Source organism: Meles meles, chromosome 21, assembly GCF_922984935.1.
Source record: "Meles meles chromosome 21, mMelMel3.1 paternal haplotype, whole genome shotgun sequence".
Taxonomy (NCBI): domain Eukaryota; kingdom Metazoa; phylum Chordata; class Mammalia; order Carnivora; family Mustelidae; genus Meles; species Meles meles.
In genome coordinates, this window is record NC_060086.1 from 26138413 (window position 1) to 26164353 (window position 25941).

General features: G+C 44.7%; 1 protein-coding gene across 2 annotated transcripts in view; it reads left to right on the plus strand.

Moving 5' to 3' along the window:
• Positions 1 to 25941, plus strand: part of PRKCB (protein kinase C beta) — a 328913-nt gene that overhangs the window by 199578 nt on the left and 103394 nt on the right. For both annotated transcript variants that reach the window (XM_045993021.1, XM_045993020.1), the window contains exons 6-7: positions 21740 to 21896; positions 23103 to 23237. In XM_045993021.1, the coding sequence (XP_045848977.1) occupies positions 21740 to 21896; positions 23103 to 23237 (292 nt within the window). The remainder of the gene's footprint in view (positions 1 to 21739; positions 21897 to 23102; positions 23238 to 25941) is intronic.

The window sequence follows — 25941 nt, forward strand, 5'->3', positions numbered from 1 at the left end:
TGCTCTCCATTCGAGGGCGGGTGTGAGGCTACGGTCAGGGGATGTTAAGGACTGGGATGATGCTATTGGTTCTTGAGCCTTAGCTGGAGAGGTGGGCGGAGCTTGCAGGCAGAAGAGGAGGAGTTTAACCACCTAATCACAACACACCCATCTGTAGCACTCTTCAGGGTTTCTTGTTGAGGCTTCCTCTGTCTTCAGTGACTTGCCCAGTAAGAGGGGCCTGAGCTCTGTGGTGTGGGACACGCTTCTCTCTCCAAGTTGCCCTGAAAACAAACAGGATTAGAGGAAAGAAAGCAAAAGGAGCCCATCCAATTTCTGCTGATTCTTTTTTTTTTTTTAATATTTTATTTATTTATTTGAGAGAGAGATCACAAGTAGGCAGAGAGGCTGGCAGAGAGAGGGGGGCGGGGAAGCAGGCTCCCAGCTGAGCAGAGAGCCCGATGTGGGGCTCCATCCCAGGACCCTGAGATCATGACCTGAGCCGGAGGCAGAGGCTTTAACCCACTGAGCCACCCAGGCACCCAATTCCTGTTGATTCTAACGTGTCCCCAGAGTTGAAAACTCTGGTTCAGCCCAACTCACCAGGGCTCCTACTTACGATTAGGGCAAAGATCCAGTAAAGAGAGGGGATATCTGCCTGGTCTGGCTGCTCTTCCCACCTGTCCCATGGGAAGCTGCTGGAGAACACCCTCCCAGGCACTCCATCCCGTCCATCTCTTCCCACGGGAGGAGGGAGCAACAAGCTATCAGGGGTGACTGGAATTTGGGATGCATGCAAGGGAGAAGTGGCAGGAATGCTGGAAAGTGATGGTGGGGACAGGATCCAGGTGTCACAATGGACACATTCTGGAGGGACCTAGACATCTTCGGGTCCTGTGCCAGGGTCCCAGCTATGGTATTACCATTATGGAGGTATGGAAGTGCCCAGTTCAGCTTGCTCCTCTCTTCTGGGCTTTAGTAGTCTAAAGTTCGGTATTTTCCCCAACATTTTTTTTTTTTAACACCTTGATGAATGATGTGCTGACTTTACGAAAATGTGCCAAAGGCAACTTCTGAGATGGAAGGATGCTATTCTGGGGAGAAAGATGTCTGAGACATCTGAAGATGGCTTTTGCTTGTTCACTACAGGAGAGAGTGATGTGTTAAAGGCAGACTGCTGCTGCAGAACGTAGGCCATAGTTATGGATTAAACAAGAGGCACACTTTGGGGGGAAAGGTCTGACCTTTGTGGGTTTTCACAGGCAGTGTGATGTCATGGTGAAGGATTCAGTCTTGAAGCCAGACAGCCTGAGCTCAGATCCAAGCCATACTGATACCATCTCTGTGACCTTGATCGAGTCATTTAACCTCCTCTTCTCGGTTTCCACATAGGTAAAATGGGGGAATGGTAATATCCACGTCATAAGACTTCGGATGGTATTACATGAGACAACATGTGTACTGAGGACAGTGCTCGGCTCATAGCAAGAGCTCACTGGTGACCAGTTTGTTATTATTTAATCTTTATTTCTATCCTATTTGGGAATAAATCATTTTTTAGCTTCCTAAAAAAGAACAAAAAGAACATGGACTGGAAATCAGTAGGCAACGGTGAGTCACTGAGGATTTTTTTTTGTTTTTTTGAGAGTAGAAATGACATGATAAGATCTGTGCTTTAGGAAGATTAATTTGTCTGCAGCTCATAAGCTGACCTGGAAGGCCAGGGTGAAGGCAGCGGTGTCTGTCAGGAGGCTGACGCACTGGTCCAAGCTGCGCCATGCAACATGGCAACCACTGGCTACAGGTGACTCTTTCCATTTGAATTAATGAGCATTGGATAAGCTGGAGAACAGTTCTTGGGACACATGATCCCCTCTCGAGTACTCAGTAGCCACATGCGGCTTTTGACCGTGGACATTTCTGTCCTCCCAGAAGTTCCCTTGGGCAGCGCGTGTTGAGAACAGTGGGTCCCATACCTGAGTGTGCGTCAGTATAACCTAGGAGGCGTGTGAAAATACAGATTGCTGGACTCCACCCCCTGACTTTCTGTATCAGGAGGCTTGGGGTGAGGCCCGGGAATCTGCATGTCCACCAAGTTCCCAGGAGATGCTGATGCTTCTGGTTAGGGACTGCCTCATCCCTACCCCCACTTGGAGAACCTTCTTCCTGGAATAGCACTTTTCAGGTCACAGTGTGAGGGAAAGGGGGGCTGTTTTGAGCTTGTTGGAAATCACGTGTCTTATTTATACATCCCAGCTAAGCCCATTTGGGATTTGGACTCCCATCTCTTCCCAGAATTATCAGGCTGGGGATGTTCCTGGGAGTCTGTGTCATGAGGGGTAAGTATAGGAACTTTGGCTTTTCTGGCTGAAGGAGAAACGTGGGGCTCCTTCAGAGTCTGGAGAAAAGAGGGACAAAAAGGGAAGTGAAGGAATGATAGCTGCTGCTTTCTCTATTCTCCCTAACGTTCTGGAGCTCTGCTTTCAAAGGAGGTCTCCTGGTTAGGAAGGTAGAGGCAGAAGCTTCCAGAACTGAAAAGCCAAGAATTTGCTGCTTTTGTCCCAAAGTCCTACCTTGACAACCTTTTCCCTGAGGCACGAGTGACTCATGTCTAGCTGCATGGTGGAAGGTGGGAGGGAAGGGCCTCCAGGTATGAGTGACAGAAGTCAGGGAAGTGCAAAACGGAAGAAACACATCACCTAAAGCCTCAACATATTACCCAGCCACAAGTGTGCCTCAGACTAGCTGTTTGACCCGCAGAGACAAACATCACAGGGCTCACTTGTCCTCAGGGAGCCAGGGTCCCCAGAGGGTTTACGTGGGTCTGAGCTGAGCTTGGACTATCAGACGGGGCATAGCGTGGGACTGTGATAGACCAGAAGCAATAAAACCCTCCCACCCCAGCTGGGCACACTTTTATAAGTGGTCATCAGATGTACGTGAGTGTCTGAGGGCAGTTAGGACAGACATTCTTCCAGAACACACCAGCAACATTCTCCATCAGCAGGCAGATAGCTGTGATCTACCCAAGATGACCCTCCTCACTGTCTCAGCTCTTCTCGGAGCCTCCCTGAACCTCCTATGGCCCAGTGGCTGGAGATAACACCTGGACAAATCAGGGGCCTCCAGGACCCTGTGGCAGTGCTGAGGATGGCATTAGTATTTGTTTCCTGGCACCTGGTTTATGCCATTTTGGAAGTATTTTGAATATAATGTGTGTGTGTTGTGTGTGTGTGTGTGTGTGTGTGTATGCATGCGTGTGTGTGTTTGGTGGTGAAGAGTGGGAAGGTGGTGAAGATTCAGTATGTGCTACAATGGCCTTGAGATGTGAGTAGTTTGGCAAAATTATAATAAAAATAAAACGAGAAGGATGGCAGTCTCTGTCAGCTTGGTTAAAACCCATTGCTTTAATCATCCATCCATCCATCCATCCATCCAATCATCCATCCATCCATCCATCCGTCCATCCATCCATCCATCCAATCATCCCTCCCTCCCTCCCCTGCTCCATCCAATCCTCTATCCATCCATCCGTCCATCCATCCAATCATCCATCCATCCATCCATCCATCCATCCATCCATCCATCCATCCATCCAATCATCCCTCCCTCCCTCCCCTGCTCCATCCAATCCTCTATCCGTCCATTCATCCATCTACCCATCTGTCCAACCCTCCCATCTATCCATTTAGGAGAAGTGAATCCAGCAGGAAAATCTCCTTCTTTTAGTGCTTCTGTGCCATGGAGGCTGTTTGACAGCACACAAGGGGGACTATTCTCCTGTTGGGATTCCTCCTAACAGATGTTTTCTTCCCCCATTGCCCCTGTATGACGGTTGAAGAAACAGAAAACTTATCTTCAAATGACAGCCTTTCCTCTGACTGCCCCAGGGAACATGGCATGGGAATATGTCTCTGAGGTTTTAAAAAATCCATCGGATTCCATGATTCAGTGATGTGGTTAATGTAGATAGGGCTCTTCCACCAAAGCCGGGAGCCCACTAAAGAAATGAGAAAATCTGTACTGTTCCTCCACGGAAGGGAGGTAAGCCCGCCTTCCTTGAGCTGGGCAGGCTTTTGTCCCAAGCGTCTGGAAATTCAACCCATCGCTTAGAGAGCAGATTGCGGGGCTTCTGGCCCTTGCTGCTTGGGATGTGTAAAGCTGCCGATGGACAGTTTTGATTGAATGTCCAAATTAAGCTGCCAAGTAGCGAGTCTGCAGCTCCAGGGGCCCCATGTTAGTATTTATGTCACATCTTTAGAAATAATCACATCGTGGAGCAGTGCCCAAAGCCATGTCAGCAGTCGCTGCAGCCGAGGTTTTGAATGGCCCCTGCCTGGTGCTTCTGCAGCATTTACTCAGCGTGAGGGCCAGGGCCGGGGCGGGGGTGGGGGTGCCCAGGTGCACCATCATGCTTCCCGTCCTGAGGATGAGGGTGAAGAAGCTGTAAGCCTCAGCTGTCCCTGTTGTCTCTGAACTTGGGGTGTGTGGTGGTCTCCGAACAAGAAACAGAACTAGCGGGCGCCTGGGTGGCTCAGGGGGCTAAGGCCTGTGCCTTCCGCTCAGGTCATGTTCCCGGGGTCCTGGGATCGAGCCCCACATCAGGCTGTCCGCTCAGCAGGGAGCCTGCTTCCCTCTCTCTCTGCCTGTGTCTCTGCCTGCTTGTGATCTCTGTCTGTCAAATAAATAAATAAAATCTTAAAAAAAAAAAAAAGAAAAAAGAAACAGGACTAGCTAACCATCTGTCCTGGGCATCCGCAGAGACCCCCAGGGCCAGCCTGAGGGGAACAGATGTTCATGGGGGCAGGGTTTCTTCTTGTTTTTCCAAGTTGGTCGGAAGAGCACCTCTTCTGTCTGCACCGGGTCTTGCCAGCCTGGAGGGACCTGGCGGTGATACTGCCCACCCCTTTGGGGAGTACCGGCTGTTCAGAGACTGGGCTTGTGAAACCTCGAGGGGGATCCAATCAGAGCCTCCCTGGGAAGGCGGGTGGTCTCTGGACTTCTGGGGTGAGACTGTATAGAGTCAGGGGCTATAGAACAGCCCTGGGAGTTGCAGGACCCTGAGTGACCAGAGAAATCTTTGTAGGGAACAGATGATACTGAGTTGGGTTCAGGGGCTTAGAACTGCCCAGTTTTCAGGGTTTGGGTTCCAAGGAGAACCTAGTTACAGAGCACAAAGATTGGATGGTTTTGACGTGCAGATTCAGAACGTGGGGGAGAGCAGCTGACTGAATCTTGGAGCCTCCAAATAGTACCCAATCCAGGTAATTAAGAATAACATGTACAGGGGCGCTAGGTGGCTCAGTCGGTTAAGTGTGTGCCTTTGACTCAGGTCATGATCCCAGGGTCCTGGTTTCGACACCCACACTGGACTCCCTGCTCTGTGGGAAGCCTGCTTCTCCTTCTCCCTCTGCCTGCTGCTCCCCCTGCTTGTGCTCTCTCCGTCCCTCCCTCCCTCTCTCTCACTCTCTGTCAAATAAATAAATCTTTAAAAGTGAAAATAATGTGCACAAGACTGGCCTTCCATTAAGCAATGAGTCCTTTCAGATTTAGAGTAACATTTTTTTTCCTAATTAAAAAAGTAATTCATGTTCAACTGAGACCATATATTTAACTTCTCCTTCATCCACATCCCCACGGAATGACTAAGAGATTAAAAAATGAGAAAAATTTATGAGGTTTGCAAACTAGAAAGAGAGTGTCAGTCACACACCAGGACCACTGAGGAATTTCTGTAGGGTACAGTTCAGACAATACTGCCTCATTTTGTCTTTTCTTTTCCAATGTCTGAGCCTCTTAATACCTTCCTATTATGTAATAGCATTTGTTGGTACTCCCAGAGTGATGTTAAATTATAGTGGTGGGCGTTCTTAATTTGATTGTGGTCTTAATGGAAATGGAGATGCCTCTAGCATTGTACCAGTAAGTGTGATGAAGGACTTTGATGTATATATTATACCAAGAAAAGCTTCCATCTATTTCCATTTTTCTAAGGGTTAAAAGAAAGAATGATTACTGAATTTTGCCACTTTCCTTTTGTAATTTTTATAATTTTCTGGAGTAGTTATATGTTTTTCCCCTTTGACCTAGTTTTATAGTGAATAATACTAGATTTCTTAAACTCTGAAGGGTTTTGTTTAGAGAGTATGTGTTCAGACTTGAGATTTTAAAAGATCACTTTGAGGTGGGGAATAGAGAAAGGGCAGCTTGGAGCAAGACGGTAGTCAAGAAAGTAACCAGAAGGATCTTAGTTTTATCAGGAAAGAAAAAAAATGAACGCCCAAACTACAGCTAAGTGAGTGACTGCTGTTTCCTAGCCACTTATCATCTGCTAAGGACAATAGTAGGCACTTTACAGGCTTCAGATATACCTGAATAATGACAGTAATCCTGTGACACAATTATTGCTGTTAAGGTGGTTTTTGTATGGATAATAAGAAAGGCTCCGGGGGTGCCTGGGTGGCTCAGTCAGTTAAGTGTCTGCCTTTGGCTCAGGTCTTGATTCCAGGGTCCCGGGATCAAGCCCCACATTGGGATCCCTGCTAGGGCAGGGAGTCTGCTCTTGGTCTCTCTCTCTCTCAAATAAATAAATAGAATCTTAAAAAAAAATAAGAAAGCCTCAGGTACATGAAATGATAAAGAGGTAGCATGGACAGTACGTAATCCTAGGTGAGGTTGCACCAGGAAGAGGAGACCAGGGTGGTTTCCAGATTACTCACTTGGACAGTGGGGTGGATGGTTGAGCACTCATCAACAATGGCATTGAAAGAGGGGGAGCAGGTATAGTTATGCGAGAGAACATGGAGCTAATGAGTATTACCGGGCATTTTGAGTTAATGTACTTATGAGACATGCGGCACTAAATATACATTAGATAGTTGTGTATAATGTTCTATAGCTCAGTAAAGTGTATTTAGGTAGAAATTAAAATCATGGGAATAGAGGCCCATGGGAAAATACGGAAATTTAAAAAAACAAACTTCTATATAATCCATGGTTCAAAGATGGAATCTCAAGGAAAGTTAGAAAGTATTTTGAACCAATGAAAATATAACACATCAAAATTGATAACATCTAGATAAAGAAGTGCTTGAAATGAAACTTATATTGTGGAATTCTACCAAACATTTAAAGAAGGAATAGCACTTTTTCTTCTAGAAAAGAGAAGAGGAGGAACACTTCCTAATTTATTTTATGAAACTAACATTACCCCAATACCAAAACCAGACAAAAGCAGTACAATCAAAATACAGAGAAATATTCCTTATGAACATAAATACAAAAATCTTCAACAAAATAAATCAAATCCAGAATTATGTAAAAAACAAAACAACAAAACACCCCAACCAGGTGACTTTTATTCTGGGAATGCAAGGCTGTTTCAATAATAAACAATGTAATCCATCATATTAATAATCTAAAGAAAGAGCACACAAACACATCTGTTGATGCAGAAAAATATTTGACAAAACTTAATAGCCAGTTATGATGAAAGTTCTCGGTGTCATGGAAATAGAAGGGAGCTTCCTTGACCTGGTAAAGGACATCTACAGAATATCTACAACATGCTTCATAGCGAAAGACTGCATGCTTTCCCCATAAGCTCTGGAACAGGGCACGGATGTCCACCTTCACCACTCTAGTCAATATCACACTGGAAGATCTAGCCAGTGCAATAAGACAATAAAAAGAAATTTAAACATTGTAAATACAGATGGAGAAACACAGATTGGAAAGGAAAACAGAAAACTAGCTATATACACAGAAAATGTGGTTGTCTATGTAGAGAATCCAGAAGAGTCTACCAAAAAATCTTCCAGAACAAATAGGTTTAAATAAGCTTAAGGACACAAGGTCAGTACACAAATTGTATTTCCATATACCAACAGTAAACAATTAGAAACCAAAACTGGAAAAAAAACCATTTATGGTAGCTCCAAAATAAATGAGATATTTAGATATAAACCTATAGCAAAACATGTCTTGGTTCTGTATGCTGAAAAGGACAAAACACTGAAATAAAGAATATCTAAATAAATGGAAAGACATATTATGTTCATGGATTGGAAGACTCAGCATGTCAGTTCTTGCTGATGGTACTTAAGACTTATTATCTGTTTTAAAATGAAGAATGAAATTGGGAGAACCACAATCCTCAATCTTAAGGCTTTATTATATAAAACTTCAGCAATTGAGCAGTGTGGTTTTGGCCAGAGGATAGATCTATGTGACTGGAATAGAATAGAAGGTTCATATATACCCACACAAATATGGCCCATTGATTTTTTCCCCTTTTTTTGAAGGTAGAAAGAAAAAAAAAACAAAACCCAGTGAAACAGAGGAAAAAGAGTAGTCTTTCAACAAGTGATGTTGAAAAGATTGGCCATCCATATGCAAACAAAATAAACCTTGACTTCATACCTTATATAAGAATTAGCTGAAAATATGGGCACCTGGGTGGCTCAGTTGGTTAAGCAATTGCCTTTGGCTCAGGTCATGATCCCACAGTCCTGGAATCAAGCCCTACATCAGGCTTCCTGTTTGGTGGGGAGCCTGCTTTTCCGACTGCTACCCTATCCCTGCTTCTGTGTAAGCTCGCTCGCTCGCTCTCTCTGTGTCTGAAATAAAATCTTTTTTTTTTTTTTAAGAAAGAATTAACTGAAAATAGACCATAATTCTAAATGTAGAGTGTAGAGATAAACAACTTCAGAGAGCAAAGGAGAAAATTTTTATGACCTGGAGTTAGACGGAGTTCTGCTTGACACTAAAAACATGACTCAGACAAAAATGATGAAGTGGACTTCATTCAAGTTGGGAAAAAAAAAAAAAAAAGAAACTTTTGCCCTGCAAAATACACTGCTGCAGAATGAAAAGGCAAGCTGTAAGCTGGAAGAAAATGTTTGCAAATCACATCTCTGACAGAGGACTTATATCTAGAGTAAAGAATTCTCAGACTCGTAAGTATGAAAACAACAGCCTCACTACAAACCAAGGACTTGAACAAACATACCACCGAAGATGACGTAAGGATGGCAGATTCATTCATGAGGAGATATTCACTATCATTGGGCATTAAGGAAAGGCAAGTTGAAGCCACAATGAGATACCACTACATCTCTATTAGAATGGCTAAAATAATAATAATAGATATTCTGAATACAATGGGCTAGCAGGTGTGCAGAGCAAGAGGGACTCTCGTTCATTGCTGGTGGGAATGCAAAATGCTGCAGTCCCCCTAGAAAACTTTTTGGGGATTTTAAGATACATTTACCATATGACTTAATGATCCCACTCTTAGCAGTTTACCCTTGAGAAATGAAAACTTGATGTTTGCACAAAAACCTGTGAATATTTATAGTAGCTTTCTTCATAATCACCACTCAAATGTCCTTCAGTGAGTGAACAGATAAACAGTGGTACATCCATACAGTGCAGTATGACTCATCGATAGTAAGAAATTAACTACTCATACATGCAATTTGGATGACTCTCAGTGGCATTATGCTAAGAGAAGCCAATCTCAGAAGGTTGCATACTGTATGATTCTACTTATACACTGTTCTTGAGAAGATAAAACCATAGTGATGGGAAACAGATAAGTGGTTGCCAGAGGCTGAGAGTCAATGGAGTCTGTGACTACAGAGGGGCAGCACAAGGGATTTTTCTGGGGGGACAGAACTGTTCTGTATCCTGGTTGTGTGATGGTTACATGAATCCATACATGTGTTAAAATTCACAAGACTATATACCAAAAGAAAAAATCTTTTTACTGTATGCTAATTTAAGAAATTAAATCAATGCTGTAGACAGAAAGTAAATAGATAGAAGATGGATGGAAGGAGGGAGGGAGGGAGGGGAGAGAGAAAAATAAAGGAAAGGAAGGTAGGAAGGAGGAAATAAGTCAGTATACTCAAATGAAATAGAGTGGGCCAAGAAGAAGGCATGAGCAAGGAGAGTATCATGCTATGATACCAGGTAGTTTATCTGTTTTAAGAAGATTTTATTTATTTGGGAGAGAGAGAGAGATCACATGTGTGTGCGGGGTGGGGGCCAGAGGGAGAGGAAGAAAGAAACCTGAGCAGACTCCCCACTGAGCGCAGAGCCTGACGTGGGGGTTCGATCTCATGACCCTGAGATCATGACCTGAGCCGAAACCAAGAGTCAGACGCTTAACCAACTGCACCACCTGGGCAGTTGATACTAGGTAACTTAAAACAGTAAATTAAAATACATAGAAACAAGGGTGCCTGGGTGGCTCAGTGGGTTAAAGCCTCTGCCTTCGGCTCAGGTCATGATCCCAGGGTCCTGGGATCGAGCCCCGCATCAGGCTCTCTGCTCGGCAGGGAGCCTATTTCCCTTCCTCTCTCTCTGCCTACTTGTAATCTCTGTCTGTCAAATAAATAAATAAAATACATAGAAACAGTGAATGCAGGAATGCCTACTGGATAAAATATAATCAGTAATATGGAAACAATTTTAAGGGGTGCTCCCAGATGGTGGAGGAAGGAGACCAAGAAATGAATATAGTCATGAAAAAATGATAGATGTAGAAGACAAACAATATTTATCCAGGGGTAAACAGGTAATGATGTTCCTGGAGAAAAGACGAGGGCAAATGGAAAAGCACCCATATCCAAAGTAGAGTTCAGGACAAATAATGAACTTACAGAAAGAATATTTTAATTGTGAAAGGTAAGCTCTAAGACTGAAAAGTGGTCATAAATCTCAAATAACATAGGGTCAAAGAAAGCAGAAACTAGTTGAAATAAAAGAAGTATACAGAAATACCTTAGCAGGAGGGTCTTAAAACATGCTTTGTTAGTCTTTGACAGATAAAACAGGTAAAATAATTTTTAAAAAAGGCAACAATATAGATATAGATGACTTAGATAATTTAATTAGAGTAATTCTTAATTACCTCTATCTTTTTTTTTTTTTTTTAAAGATTTTATTTATTTATTTGACAGAGAGAGATACAAGTAGGCAGAGAGGCAGGCAGAGAGAGTGAGAGGGAAGCAGGCTCCCTGCCAAGCAGAGAGCCCGATGCGGGACTCGATCCCAGGACCCCGAGATCATGACCTGAGCCGAAGGCAGCGGCTTAAACCACTGAGCCACCCAGGCGCCCCATTAATTACCTCTATCTTAATGAGACAATCACCTTCTTTTCTTTGCACAAAATTGGTGATGTGTGAGCTTGCAAGGGAATGCCCTCAAATTACTCGGCCCATGTTTCCATAATAGAACTAAAAATCCACGACACAAACATGAAACAGAGGATCACAGGGTGAATAAGAAGGAATAGGAATCTATGACAGCCTTAAGAATGGGCGCTCCTGATGTCGCTTCTGCAGAGAATGGGAGGGACTGGCAACTGATTAGGGATGCCAGGAGGTAAGGAGGACCAAACTGGTTGGAGACCAGGAGTGTGTGTAGTGGCCCCAGGCCCCCACATATGATGGTTTTCTGCAGGGACAGTCTCTGTGCCATGTGTCACTGCATGGAGGTACTTACAGAGGATGCTGTTGAAAAGGCAAGAGGGTCAAGGTGTGGAAGTCCCTGGCCAGAATGACTCCATATGGGCAGGTTCGGGAGAGAAGTCGTACCACGGCAGTGCACAGATGCGCCAGAGCCAAGGAAAGAGTTGAGGGGGTCAGAGGATTCAATGAGATCGACAGAACTGGGGTAAAGGGAACTAAGAGGATCAAAGGTGATCGGCCAGGTTGGAGGAAGTAAGGCTCCAGGTGCCTGGTGTGGGTTGGAGAGGCAGTCCTAACGGAAGAAGGAGATGGGTCCCATTTGGTTTCAGATGATCTATCATTCTCTTAGTACCTCCTCCAGACTGATTTGTATGAAGGCCACATTGGAGGAAGGCTCTTTTAGCCTGGAGATGTATCTGGATCGTTACATAATTTGATTTGAATTCTCCCTAAGGAGAAAGGGAATCAGCATTTGTTGAGCCTCTGCCATGTGCTTTGGATTCTCCTCTAACGCTCTGTCCTCTGTAATTAGGGTCACCATAAAATCCACCATCCAAGGCAGAACTCTTTTGAGAGTTAAGGGACAACAGGGACAAACTGAGGCTGTCTGTCCTAGGCAAATGGGGATGAGTGGTCCCTCTAGCTACCATTCACCATCCCGCTGAGTTATCTGTGGTTTTTGGAGACGGGGAGAACCAAGGCTCAGCGAAGTCATTTAACCAAGATCACTCTGTTAAGTGAGAGTCAAGGCAGAGGGAGGATTCAAACCGGGGTGTGTCTGACTCTGAAGTCTGCGTGTTGTTGATTTAGTTCCCGATTTCCTCTGCACTAACGCACCACCCTCGTTTCACTTGCAGTGACTTGACAGGCTGTCTTCTAGACAGACACGGTGACAGTCCCAGCTGGAAGTCTGTCTCAACACAGATAATTAGATGTGTGATAACTGTACCAGTGCCAGCAGTGACAGGGAGCCAGCTGTTTCAGGAGCCCTTGGCCACAACATGCTAGGGGTGACCTCGATGCTGTGTGTGGGTACCCAGAGACCTCGGGTTGGCTCGCTTTGGGTTTAGAACCTATCAGATGAGGCCATAGGGGATGGCCAGTTAGGATGCCTATGGGAAGGGGATTCTGATGGATCTGAGGCTCACCAAAGTCAGAGCATCAGAGAATTTTGGGGTTCGAGGAAGTAACAATGAATAGGAATTGAAGGGACACAGATCCAGGGGTAGACTTTGGAGTGAAGGGCCAAGGAAGTGTGGCGGGCAGTGGGGAGGGATTGGGAATTAACCAGAGATCCAGGTAAGCTGTCAGCCATTGCCAGCGGTGGGGGGCATTGGAATAGGAGAGGAGTAGGGCAGGATAGCAAAAATAGGTTGAAGGCTCTCTCTCTCTCTCTCTCTCTCTTTTAACATGTTGAGTCTCTGCTTGCATCCCTGCTGTGATCTCAGGGTAGGTGCTGAGGGTGCCCATCTAATCTCAGTGAGGTAACCCCTGTATCTGTGTTGTTCACCAAAGCTTCTGTGATCCAAATCATGAGGTTTTGGGCCTCATTCTGCAGACCCAATTGTTTTATGGTCTTTGGAGAACAGGATGAGGGTCCCTGAAGGCCAAGGGTAATGGGTTCTTAGAGGCCGGAGATGCACAACTGAGTTGTTTTTTAAAAATTTAGTTTAAGCAATGCCATTAATACAAAAATGCTTTCTCTCTGTAATAAATTCACAATGTGACAGATAAGGCTGAAGTCTATTTTGCCCACAACCCCCAGACCAAGTTCCTTTAACTCTTCCTCAGATATAATCATTACAGTCAGTCAGTTTGGGGTATATCCTTCCAGGTTCTTTTCCGTATATTTAAAAATCACATGTGACATTGTAGAAAATGTGTTGTTGTTGTTGTTGTATTTGTTAAAGTTTTTATTTTAATTCTAGTTAGTTCACATAAAGCCTAACGTTAGATTCTGGTGTACAGTATTGTGACCCAACACTTCAAACAGCGCCTGGTGGTCGTCCAAAAGTTTACTGTACTTTTGTCTTGAAGATTTGGAGGGTCCTGATTTTCAAATCCCTTTATTTTGACATATTCTCAAAATTACAGGAAAGTTACATGACTAGTACAAGGAACAACCACATCCTCTTTACCTGATTTACCAAATGGTCATATTTTGCCCCATTTTTTTTATCATTCTCTTTATGAAATATTTTTTCTTTTTTTTAAATTTTTATTTATTTATTTGACAGACAGAGATCACAAGTAGGCAGAGAGGCAGGCAGAGAGAGAGGAAGGGAAGCAGGCTCCCTGCCGAGCAGAGAGCCCGATGTGGGGCTTGATCCCAAGACTCCGGGATCACGACCTGAACCGAAGGCAGAGGCTTTAGCCCACTGAGCCACCCAGGCACCCCTATGAAATATTTTTGTAAATGTATATTTTTTTTCTCTGAGCCATCTGATAATAAGTTGGAGTATATGGTTCCTTTTGCCCTAAACACTTGAGTGTGTATTTCCTAGGAATGAGAACATCCTCTCACATGGGCATGGTACAGTGATCCGAACGAATCAGGAAATGTACATCCATCCAATGCTGTGATTTATTCATAGCGGGGAATCTGCATTGCCACAGTCGAACCACTGGTGGGCACATTTTTCTTAAAAAAAAAAATTTTGTATTGTCACCATCTGTCTTCACCTGGCCATTTTGTTCACCATGTTCATGCATATAGAAGGTCCCTGTGATTAACATGGGATAGTGTCTCTCAGTGTGGCGATGCATGGATTAGTCCCCTTCCGCTGTGGGGGGGGGGGGCACGCAGTATTTCCTATGCTTTGCCGTTGCAGACATCCTCAGGCATAACTGATTGTTAGTGGGCATTGCTCTGAAGAGCTGTTGTGTGGCCACGGAGGGAGGACAAGTGAGGACTCCTGATGCTGGAAGAAGTGCCTTTTAAAAGAGTTGGTTATCTCCCACAACGTGTGAGATAAAGGCTTTTAAGCAGCACAACTATTCAGATTTTTCTAATAAATAGTTGTGTTTTGGGTGGTTGCTGGGGGGTAGCGAGTGGGTCAGGGGAAAGAGTAGGAGAGTTCTTTGAAGAAATTTTTGAAGAACAATTCTTAGGAGAATAGTTCACAGTAGTGCTGCCTTTTTATGGGCTCAGCACTGTCTTAGTAACTTTCAGTTGCGTGCAGAAGGCCTCGTTTGCTCCGAGGACCCTTTGATGGAAACAGCCAGACCTCACCCCCTGCCTGCGTCACATCCAAGGCGGGCAGTGTTCTCTGGATCAGGACACTTTCCTTCTGTACATTGAGCACACTTCCACCAGGGGGGGAAGGTTGCTATTTCTGCTTTGTGTGAAGCATTTTGTACCATCTGGGCTGGCTGGATTTCAACAAAGATAGTAAAGAAACATTTATCAAGAAAAATCAAAGTCAGTCTCGCCAAGTGTGGTCTGGAGAGATTTGCTTCCTCAGTACATTGTGGCTGGGAAACAGGACTCTACTTTGAAAAGCTTCAGGGGGGACAGACCTCTGGGTCTTAGCCTGCAGCTGCTGTCCCCTGTTCATGGCGTGATGGTTTCGGGGGCGAGAGCTCATGAGATGTGAACGTCAGCAGGCCTGGAAATCCATTTCACTCCATTCCTCTCCTCATTCCCATCCTCTTCAGTAATAGACCCAAAAGGACAAAAGAGGAAGAAAAGATCTATAAGGGCTGGGGAAGAGATGGGAGTCCTACCTCGGTCACGAGTATTGGGTTCAGGAGAAGTAGAGGCCCAAGGAGAGGTCGTTCTCAAAGTATTCACTGTAAAGATTGGCTCAAACTAACACACACTTGTCCCATCAAGAGCCCTCGGAAGGAGCTATGAGCTCGTAAACTTACAGTGGAAGAAAGTTCTGGTGGTGGTGCCATGGTGTCAGCTCATAGCACGGGGAGTAAGGTGGGAGGGGGTGTGGGTCTTGACAGAAAGGAGAGATGTGAGCCATTCCCACTTGCACATGTGTTGCCAATCACCCAGACAGACAAGTTCCTGGCACGTCAGCGCGCCTCAGATCATGTTTTTATGCAGCTTACTCTGTGATAGATGTGTCATTACAAGATCCCAGCCTAGAAACAGGCACATGCTATTTTCCCTGGAAGGCTCAAGAAATGGGAAAAAGTAACGGAGATTGTAGTCTATGGGGAAGATGCATGGGGATCTTAAATCATATCATCTGGAAACGCTTTGCTTAATGTCTGCTGTATGGACCAGCTGCAGCAGCATCACCTGGGAACATGTTAGAAAAATAAGTGAGCAGCTCTCCCTCCAGAGTCACTGAATCAGAGAATCCATCTGTAGGAGTGGGTCCCAGGGATATGGACCTCACAAGCCTGTGGGTGACTCTTAGACACACTAAGTTTTTTTTTTTTTTAAAGCATTTTATTTATTTATTTGACAGAGGGAGAAAGATCACAAGTAGGCAGAGAGGCAGGCAGAGAGAGAGGGGGAAGCAGGCTCCTTGCCGAGCAGAGAGCCCGATGTGGGGCTCGATCCCAGAACCCTGGGATCATGACCTGAGCTGAAGGCAGAGGCTTAACCCACTGAGCCACCCAGGCGCCCCAGACACACTAAGTTTTGAGGAAAGCCCTGGAAGCGTTCAAGTGGGAAGGTCAGACGCATCATTCTCCAAGAAGAAGATGACCCAGACGTCCATTTGGAAGTGGTTAGCTCTTCTTAATAAAAGGGGACAAATGAGAGGGGACACTGAATATGTGTAATAATAGTAATAAGATAGCGAAAGTGGAGCTGGCATTTATTGACTATTCCGTGGGAGCCAAGCTCTGAGCTGAACATTTATGTTCGCATCTGATTATGCTCTTACAACAACCCAATGAAGTATGTATTCTCTCCATCTCCTGGGTCAAGAAATGGAGGTCCCAAAATGTGAAGTAACTGCTAGGCACAATGCAAAACCTGACATCTTGTAGCCTTGTATCCACTACACTATGTGACCTGGCTATGGACTCATTAACCGTCAACCATGCTTTGAATAAATTTGGGTTTCTGTATTCCTGGGGGAAAGGAGCAACATCTTATCCCCATGTCTCCAGTGCCTAACAGAATGCCTAATGCTTCACAGGGACCTGCTTATTGAACTTAACTGAGTCAAAGCCAAAGAAGAACAGTTCTTGCTTTTGGTGCAAGAATGAGGTATAACCTGAACGAGAATCACATGGAGTGAGATAAATGGGCTGTGGATAAATGGAAGGAAAGGCCATATGCTGGAGTGCAGAAACACACTGGTGCAGAATAAGTGACAGTTGACCCCCTGGGACCCCTTGTCACTCTCCTGGCAGTCCACCCAGCCCTTTTTCCATCCCATGTATTCAGTCCCAACCCCTTCCTAGTGGTAGGATCTTAGACAAGTCAGAAAAGGCTGACTTACCCCCGCCCCCAACAGCAATGGTGAGCTGATTGGGTGTAGGAAAATAAAGAGAAGATCTACGAATTTAACTAGGGCTGGGTTCCCCCCACCCAGATAAATAAAATGGAAAGAAAGAGGAACAAGAGAGTTGAGGGAGTTTCCAAGGGAGTGATTATAATGCATTAGAAACTCCAGGCTGGGAGTGAAATAAAGGCAAGAGGGAATAGGGAGAAGAGTCAATAAAGAGTGGCTCAACAGACTGACTGTTGGTGTAAGACTGGTCACAGTGGGGTACGAGGGTTAATGAACTGGAAAAATAGGGAAGGGCATTGGCTCATAGGGTACGCAAAGCGGAGATTGAGAAAGTGGTGTAATTTCTGGGATGATAAACTCCAGTTATCATGAACTGTGATAGCATGAAGTGAAGGGTATAGGAGGTGAGGGGATGCTTTATCCCCTACTTTCTAATATTCTGTTTCTATTGTATTATTGCACTTACGGAACACTCAAAAAAATGTCGAACTATAGCTGGGGTCATGGATGTCTATCCTCTTCCTGCCTTTAAGGGGATTGCATTTATCCTCAACTATGGATCTATTATTTCAGATAGCTTTTATCCTGGGAAGACAGTTTCCTGCTGTTTGTAGCTATTTGCAATGATCTAATGGTTTTCTCCTTTGACCTATACATATAATGAATGTTTTAATAATAGATTTTCTATGATTGAACCGTCTTTGCATTCCTGGTAAGAGTCATTCTATATTGGCCTTCTGGCAGATCGCTTGATTCAATCTGCTAATGCAATACTTTGGATTTTTCTATCATAAGTGTGATGGTTGGCACCATGACCCATACAACTTATGACCCATACAACTCCCATTTTCCCATCTCCTTCTCATGGCTGCCTATGTAACTGGTTTTCAAGTTGACTCCTGGCTAACTTCTTATTTCCCTAGGCTGGTGTTGTGTCTGCACTACTGACCCTCTGCTTCCTTTCTTCTTTAAGCCAGTCTCTCCCCTCCCCCCCACCCTGGAATTTTTTTTTTTTTAAGATTTTTAAAATTTATTTATTTGACAGAGAGATCATAAGTAGGCAGAGAGGCAGGCAGAGAGAGAGGGGGAAGCAGGCTTCCTGCTGAGCAAAGGCGGGGCTTGATCCCAGGACCCTGAGATCATGACCTGAGCTGAAGGCAGAGGCTTTAACCCACTGAGCCACCCAGGCTCCCCTTTTCAGGAAATTTTTTTTTTGTTTATTTACAGCATAACAGTGTTCATTGTTTTGGCATCACACCCAGTGCTCCATGCAGTATGTGCCCTCCCTATTACCCACCGCCTTGTTCCTCAACCTCCCACCCCCCCCCCCGCCCCTTCAAAGCCCTCTGGTTGTTTTTCAGAGTCCATAGTCTCTCATGGTTCATCTCCCCTTCCAGTTTCCCTCAACTCCCTCTCCTCTCCATCTCCCCATGTCCTCCATGTTATTTGTTATGCTCCACAAATAAGTGAGACCATATGATACTTGACTCTCTCTGCTTGACGTATTTTGCTCAGCATAATTTCTTCCAGTCCCGTCCATGTTGCTACAAAAGTTGGGTATTCATCCTTTCTGATGGAGGCATAATACTCCATTGTGTATATGGACCACATCTTCCTTATCCATTCGTCCGTTGAAGGGCATCTTGGTTCTTTCCACAGTTTGGCGACCGTAGCCATTGCTGCAATAAACATTGGGGTACAGATGGCCCTTCTTTTCACTACATCTGTATCTTTGGGGTAAATACCCAGCAGTGCAATTGCAGGGTCATAGGGAAGCTCTATTCTTAATTTCTTGAGGAATCTCCACACTGTTCTCCAAAGTGGCTGCACTAACTTGCATTCCCACCAACAGTGTAAGAGGGTTCCCCTTTCTCCACATCCTCTCCAACACACATTGTTTCCTGTCTTGCTAATTTTGGCCATTCTAACTGGTGTCAGGTGCTATCTCAATGTGGTTTTAATTTGAATCTCCCTGATGGCTAGTGATGATGAACATTTTTTCATGTGTCTGATAGCCATTTGTATGTCTTCGTTGGAGAAGTCTGTTCATATCTTCTGCCCATTTTTTGATATGATTATCTGTTTTGTGTGTGTTGAGATTGAGAAGTTCTTTATAGATCCTGGATATCAACCTTTTGTCTGTACTGTCATTTGCAAATATCTTCTCCCATTCCGTGGGTTGCCTTTTTGTTTTGTTGACTGTTTCCTTTGCAGTGCAGAAGCTTTTGATCTTGATGAAGTCCCAAAAGTTCATTTTTGCTTTTGTTTCCTTGGCCTTTGGAGACATATCTTGAAAGAAGTTGCTGTGGCTGATATCGAAGAGGTTACTGCCTATGTTCTCCTCTAGGATTCTGATAGATTCCTGTCTCACGTTGAGGTCTTTTATCCATTTCGAGTTTATCTTTGTATACGGTGTAAGAGAATGGTCGAGTTTCATTCTTCTACATATCGCTGTCCAGTTTTCCCAGCACCATTTATTGAAGAGACTGTCTTTTTTCCATTGAATATTTTTTCCTGTTTTGTCGAAGATTATTTGACCATAGAGTTGAGGGTCCATATCTGGGCTCTCCACTCTGTTCCACTGGTCTATGTGTCTGTTTTTATGCCAGTACCACACTGTCTTGGTGATCACAGCTTTGTAGTAAAGCTTGAAATCGGGTAACATGATGCCGCCAGTTTTGTTTTTGTTTTTCAACATTTTCTTAGCAATTCGGGGTCTCTTCTGATTCCATACAAATTTTAGGATTATTTGCTCCAGCTCTCTGAAATATCGGTGGAATTTTGATCGGAATGGCATTAAAAGTATAGATTGCTCTAGGCAGTATAGACATTTTAACAATGTTTATTCTTCCAATCCAAGAGCATGAACAGTCTTCCATCTTTTTGTGTCTTCTTCAGTTTCTTTCATGAGTATTCTGTAGTTCCTCAAGTACAGGTCCTTTACCTCTTTGGTTAGGTTTATTCCCAGGTATCTTATGGTTCTTGGTGCTATAGTAAATGGAATCGATTCTCTAATTTCCCTTTCTGTTTTTTCATTGTTAGTGTATAAGAAAGCCACTGATTTCTGTACATTGACTTTGTATCCTGCCACGTTACTGAATTGCTGTATGAGTTCTAGTAGTTTGGGGGTGGAGTCTTTGGGGTTTTCCATATAAAGAATCATGTCATCTGCGAAGAGAGAGAGTTTGACTTCTTCCTTGCCAATTTGGATACCTTTTATTTCTCTTTGTTGTCTGATTGCCGTTGCTAGGACTTCTAATACTAAGTTGAACAAGAGTGGTGAGAGTGGGCATCCTTGTCGTGTTCCTGATCTCAACAGGAAGGCTGCAAGCTTTTTCCCATTGAGGATGATATTTGCTGTGGGTCTTTCATAGATAGATTTTATGAAGTTCAGGAATGTTCCCTCTATCCCTATACTTTGAAGCGTTTTCATCAGGAACGGATGCTGGATTTTGTCAAATGCTTTTTCTGCATCAATTGAGAGGACCATGTGGTTCTTCTCTCTTCTCTTATTGATTTGTTCTATCACATTGATTGATTTGCGAATGTTGAACCAACCTTGCAACTCAGGGATGAATCCCACCTGGTCATGGTGGATAATCTTTTGAATGTGCTGCTGGATCCTGTTTGCTAGGATCTTGTTGAGAATCTTTGCATCCATATTCATCAGTGATATTGGTCTGAAATTCTCCTTTTTGGTAGGGTCTTTGCCTGGTTTGGGGATCAGGGTAATGCTGGCTTCATAAATAAAAAGATATTTATCTATTAGAGAGTAAGAGAGCAAGAGAGGAAATATAAGCAGGGAGAGCGGGAGAGGGGAAAAGCAGGCATTCCATCAAAGCAGGGAGCCTGATGCGGGACTCAATCCCAGGACCCTGGGATCATGACTTGAGCTGAAGGCAGACACTTAATGAATGAGCCACCCAGATGCCCCTTCTTTAAGCCAATCTTACAGCCTCCTTTACTGTGTTCCTCGTTGAGGGTGGAGCCCACCTGTCATGCTGCGGTATTTTTCCAGCCTTCTCTCTGGACTGTCTGGGTGGAGGTCATGAGAGCAACTCTCTTTCAGCTTTTGCTTTTTGAATTGAAGTAAAATTCACATAACATAAAATTAACCATTAAGCATCTTAAAATGTACCATTCACGGGCGCTTAGTATATTCATGGGGTTGTGCAACCATCACCCGTATCTAGGTCCAGGAGATGTTATCACCAGAAAAGGAAACCCCTTACCCATTTACGTAGTCACTCCCCATCCCCACCCCCCCACCAGCTCCTGGCCACCACCGGTCTGTGTGTCTGTGGATTTCCCTCTTCTGGGTGTTTCATATCAGTGGAATCCTACAACATGTGACCTTCTGCGTCGGAGTGCACAGGTGTTCACAACAGCACTATTTGCCTGAGCCAAAGTGTGGAAACAACGGCCACCTGATGAATGGATAAACGGAGTTTGCTGCATCCATACGAGGGGACAATATTCAGCCATAAACGTAGCACTGATCCATGCCACAACATGGATGAACCCTGAAAATATTATGCTCAGTGAAAGAAGCCAGTCGTTCTTGTTGGCTTTGTGGAACACAAGCTTTGAGAGCATGTAGCTAATCTTGGGAGCCCAGCAGGCAGAGCAGTATGGAAGTCAGAAATTGGTGTTGAACTCATACCGATTAAGATATTGACTACATCTGACCGGTGCATCTTGCTTTGCGTGCTTCTTAGCTGTGGATGACCCTAAGTCACATCTCCTATGAGACAAGTGTGATGCCGAGGACTCATCCACAGGGTCTGGCGACCCTCGCTGGTTGATGCTTAAACATGACAGGACTATTAATGCTGAAATTGCTTTTTCTCTTTTCAGTAAGAGATGCTAAAAATCTTGTACCTATGGACCCCAATGGCTTGTCAGACCCTTACGTGAAACTGAAACTGATTCCCGACCCCAAGAGCGAGAGCAAGCAGAAGACCAAAACCATCAAATGCTCCCTCAACCCTGAGTGGAATGAGACATTCAGATTGTAAGTTAGAATCATCGCCGCCCAGCGTGGGCGGTGGGGGCTCACCTTGTGGGCCACCAGCATTGGGGAGGGCCCCTCCCAGCTTCCATTTCATTTCTCCCCTCCCTCCCCCCTCCCTTTCTCCCTCCTCCCTCCCCTTACTCCCCCTCCATCTGCATTTTTGCACTGCCAGCCAAGTAAAAATTGGAACTTATTTTTTTAATAGAGTTGAGAATGTCTGTGGTGTGGGGAGTGGGTGGGATAGAAAGTAGTGTGATGTGTTGCTAGGTGAAGGCAAGTTGTAGGAGAAGTTCTGGTCTCAGAGAACAGTGGGACGTAACCCATAGGGTGTGGTGATCACCCTGTGGGGCTGAGTCTGGGGGTACGGGTGTGCTGGGGGCACAGCCCGTCGGGAGTTCTCTGCGAGCTTCCACAGCGTATCTTCCCGGGCCAGTGCTCCCAAGAACCTGGGGTCACTTTTTGAGGCATCTGGACCCACATGGGTTAGTGACGTCAGCCAGTGTTTATGGAGCATATCCCAGTTGTAAAAAGCACTCTAGTGAATGATCTCAGTTCATTGGCCATTTCATCCCTATTTAACCAATGGGGCTTGACAATGTTAACGAATGTGCCCAGAGTTCCCCAGCAAATATGGGGTCAAGGAGGAGTTGGCTTATTCAGCTTCCCAAGGGAGATTCCAGAGGCTGTGGGCCAAAAGCACGATTCCTTGTGGGAACCCCATCTCCCTGTTTCCTCTCTCAGGGCGAAAGTGGGGGCACACCTCAGCCTCCATCAAGGACATGCCTCAGAACAGCTTCCCCGACCAGCATCAGCCAGGCTGCTTCCTCCACACGTGTCCTGAGTCTCATGCCAACTCACGTGTGTGCAAACACTCACGCAATTATGTCATCGATACCCAGAGTTTTTGTTGCCACTTTGTCAGGAGGGTTTCCCGAACATCCCGAACCCTATTAAGACGTAAGAAAGAGGCTAGAACTGTTTCTGGTGGAGCTGGTCCAGGTCCTTCACCTGGGCAAGCCACGGGCTGCGGGACTTGAGCAGCCCTCCCTCCCCGGGGAGCTTGCCTGGGATGGAAAAGGAATATGCAGCTGGCAACAGCTTGTAATCTTTTAAAAATTCCCACCTTCAGGCCTTCTCCTCTTAAACATTTCATCTGCTTGAGAAATCACAGTAAACTCCTCTGACCTCTCTTCTTGCTCTTGGCAGCCAACTGAAAGAATCGGACAAAGACAGAAGACTGTCCGTAGAGATTTGGGACTGGGATCTGACCAGCAGGAATGACTTCATGGGATCTTTGTCGTTTGGGATTTCCGAACTGCAGAAAGCTGGTGTTGATGGCTGGTAAGCAGGATTTTGCTTTGAAAGCTGCCATACAGCTTGGTCCATCGAATATGGGAAGAAGGATGTTTTCCTTTTTGTCCTAAAAGTGAAATACTAAAACAGAGTCACAGAGTGATGGCTGGTAGATTGGATCCACCTCACAGATATGTTTTATTCCATCCTTGTACTTAAATCAGTTCCTAGTATTTTCAAAATCAGGACATTTTCCATAAAAATCTGGACTTCTGGGGGTGCCTGGGTGGCTCAGTTGTTTAAGCATCCAAATTTTTTTTTTTAAGATTTTTATTTATTCATTTGAGAGAGAGAGAGCATGAGCATGAAAAGGGAGAGGGGCAGAGGCATAGGGAGAAGCAGAGAGCCCGATGTAGAGCTCGATCCCAGGACCCTGAGATCATGACCTGAGCCGAAGGCAGATGCTTAACTGACTGAGCCACCCAAGTGCCCCCCAAGTGTCCTGCTCTTGATCTCAGCTCAGGTCTTGACCTCAGAGTCACAAGTTCAAGCCCTGCATTGGGCTCCATGCTGGGCATGGAGCCTACTTAAAAAAAAAAAGAATCTGGACTTCTGGCTTGCAAAGCCAGAAATATCTGGAAGCACTGAGCCTACAAGGCAATAACTGAGAACAGGTGAGTAGTTAGTGGATTTTCTGTTTGCCCTAGTCTTCACCATTCCCTATTGCTTTACATCTGTCTAACTTTACACAGTTTCATGTCTTGACTGGCCCCATGGGCACTAAAGTGGCTCTTACAATGTACCCTAAAAATACACCCAATCTTCTGTCAGATGCCAGCTCCATAGGAAAATACTCCCTCGTTGGGACCACTTACCAAGCCTGGCCACAGAGGTGCTGGGAGGTTACGTCATGGTCAGCTGCAGTATCTCCTTTGTTCTGCAGTTTTTGTTCCATTCCCTTCTCCTGGCAAAAAATCCTTGCTCAGTATTCCCAGCAAAGAGGCCGGGTGAGCTCCCTTGGCAACGGTTGGTTTCACCATCATCTGAGTAAAAGGAGTCAGAATACATAGTCCAACCTGGCACCATAGCTTTGGGCAAAGCAGGCATTATTGGCTGCTCTTATCTCTTTAAGAGAAATTGTCTCCCTTATGACTTCATTCAGGACTTTTTCAGTTACAAGTGAAAGAAAATAAAAAATCAGACCCATTGAGCAAGAAAGAGAGAGCATCACGAGGACCACACATCCTCCTCATTGCTCACCATACAACCTCCTTGTCTCTCGTCCCTGTTCATTATAGACGTTGTTGTTGTTTTTTAAAGATTTATTTATTTATTTAAAAGAGAGAGGATGCAAGCGGGAGGTGGCAGGGAGGGCAGAGGGAGAGAGAGAATCCCAAGCAGACTTCCCACTGAACGTGGAGCCCAACGCGGGGCTCGATCTCACCACCCTGAGTGAGATGAGACCAAGAGTTGGATGTTCAACCGACTGAGCCACCCAGACACTCCTGTATTTATCACAGACTTTTATTCAAATAGATTTTGAGTCTCTCTCTAGTCTCTTCTAGTCACTAGAGATCCATCAGGTATAAGACAGGCATGCCCTCATGGCACTTAACTTCTGGAGCGAGAAGAAATGACATCAATAACTACTCAATGACAATATGATGGCAGATGGGAAAGAGGATGAAAGCCATGTGGGTACAAAATTAACAGTAGTAATAAGGTGTGTTAAAGCACAGACCACAAACGGTTAACAACAGAATTCTCAGAAAAAAATAGGTAAGGAGCATCTGTTACAGTTTTCCTTAGCTCACGAATGGGGAGACCAGGAACATGAATGGCTGATTCCAAAGGTTTGAGAAGCTCAGATTGGTAGACCAGGAGACGCAGGAATGCTGAAGTCCCTTTGTAAGTTAGAGGTAAAGCTGACTGCCAAACAGGGCAATGAAATCACAGCCTTGGGGGCAGTCCATCTACAACTAGAAGAACTGCTTTTCTTCTTATTATTATTTTATTTTGTTTTATTTTATTTTTTAAAAGATTATTTTATTTATTTGAGAGAGAGAGATCACAAGTAGGCAGAGAGACAGGCAGAGAAAGAGGGGGAAGCAGGCTCCCCGCTGAGCAGAGAGCTCGATGCCGGGCTTGATCCCAGAACCCTGGGATCATGACCTGAGCTGAAGGCAGACAGTTAACTGCCTGAACCACCCAGGTGCCCCTTTCTTCTTTTTTTTTAAAGCTTTTATTTTTAAGAACCTCTACACCCAATGTAGGGGTTGAACTCACAACCCAGAGAATTGCACGCTTCTCCGACTAAAGCCAGCCTGGTGCCCCAGACTGGCAGAACTTATAATAGTTAACGATTGTCTTTGCAGAGCTGGGAGGCCATGTGGGCCCTACTGGCTTGTGGATTATAAGTAACAGTTCTAAGTAATAGACTAATCAGTAATAGCAGGGAAGGAGATAACTATTTAAAAAATGTCGTTGCATGACGGTAAGGGGTCACACTGCCATCTTTTTACCATTTTCCCATTTCACACAGGCACAGAAATTCTCCACCAAATACTTGCAAATCAAATCCAATAACACATTAAAAAAAAAAATCATTCTCCATGACTAAGTGGGATTGATCCCAGGGATGCAAGGGTGGTTCAATCAGCGGGATATATCACATCGACAGGAGAAAGGATAAAAACCATATGATCATCTCAATAGAGGCAAAAAATAAAATAAAAAATGAAAAGGCATTTGA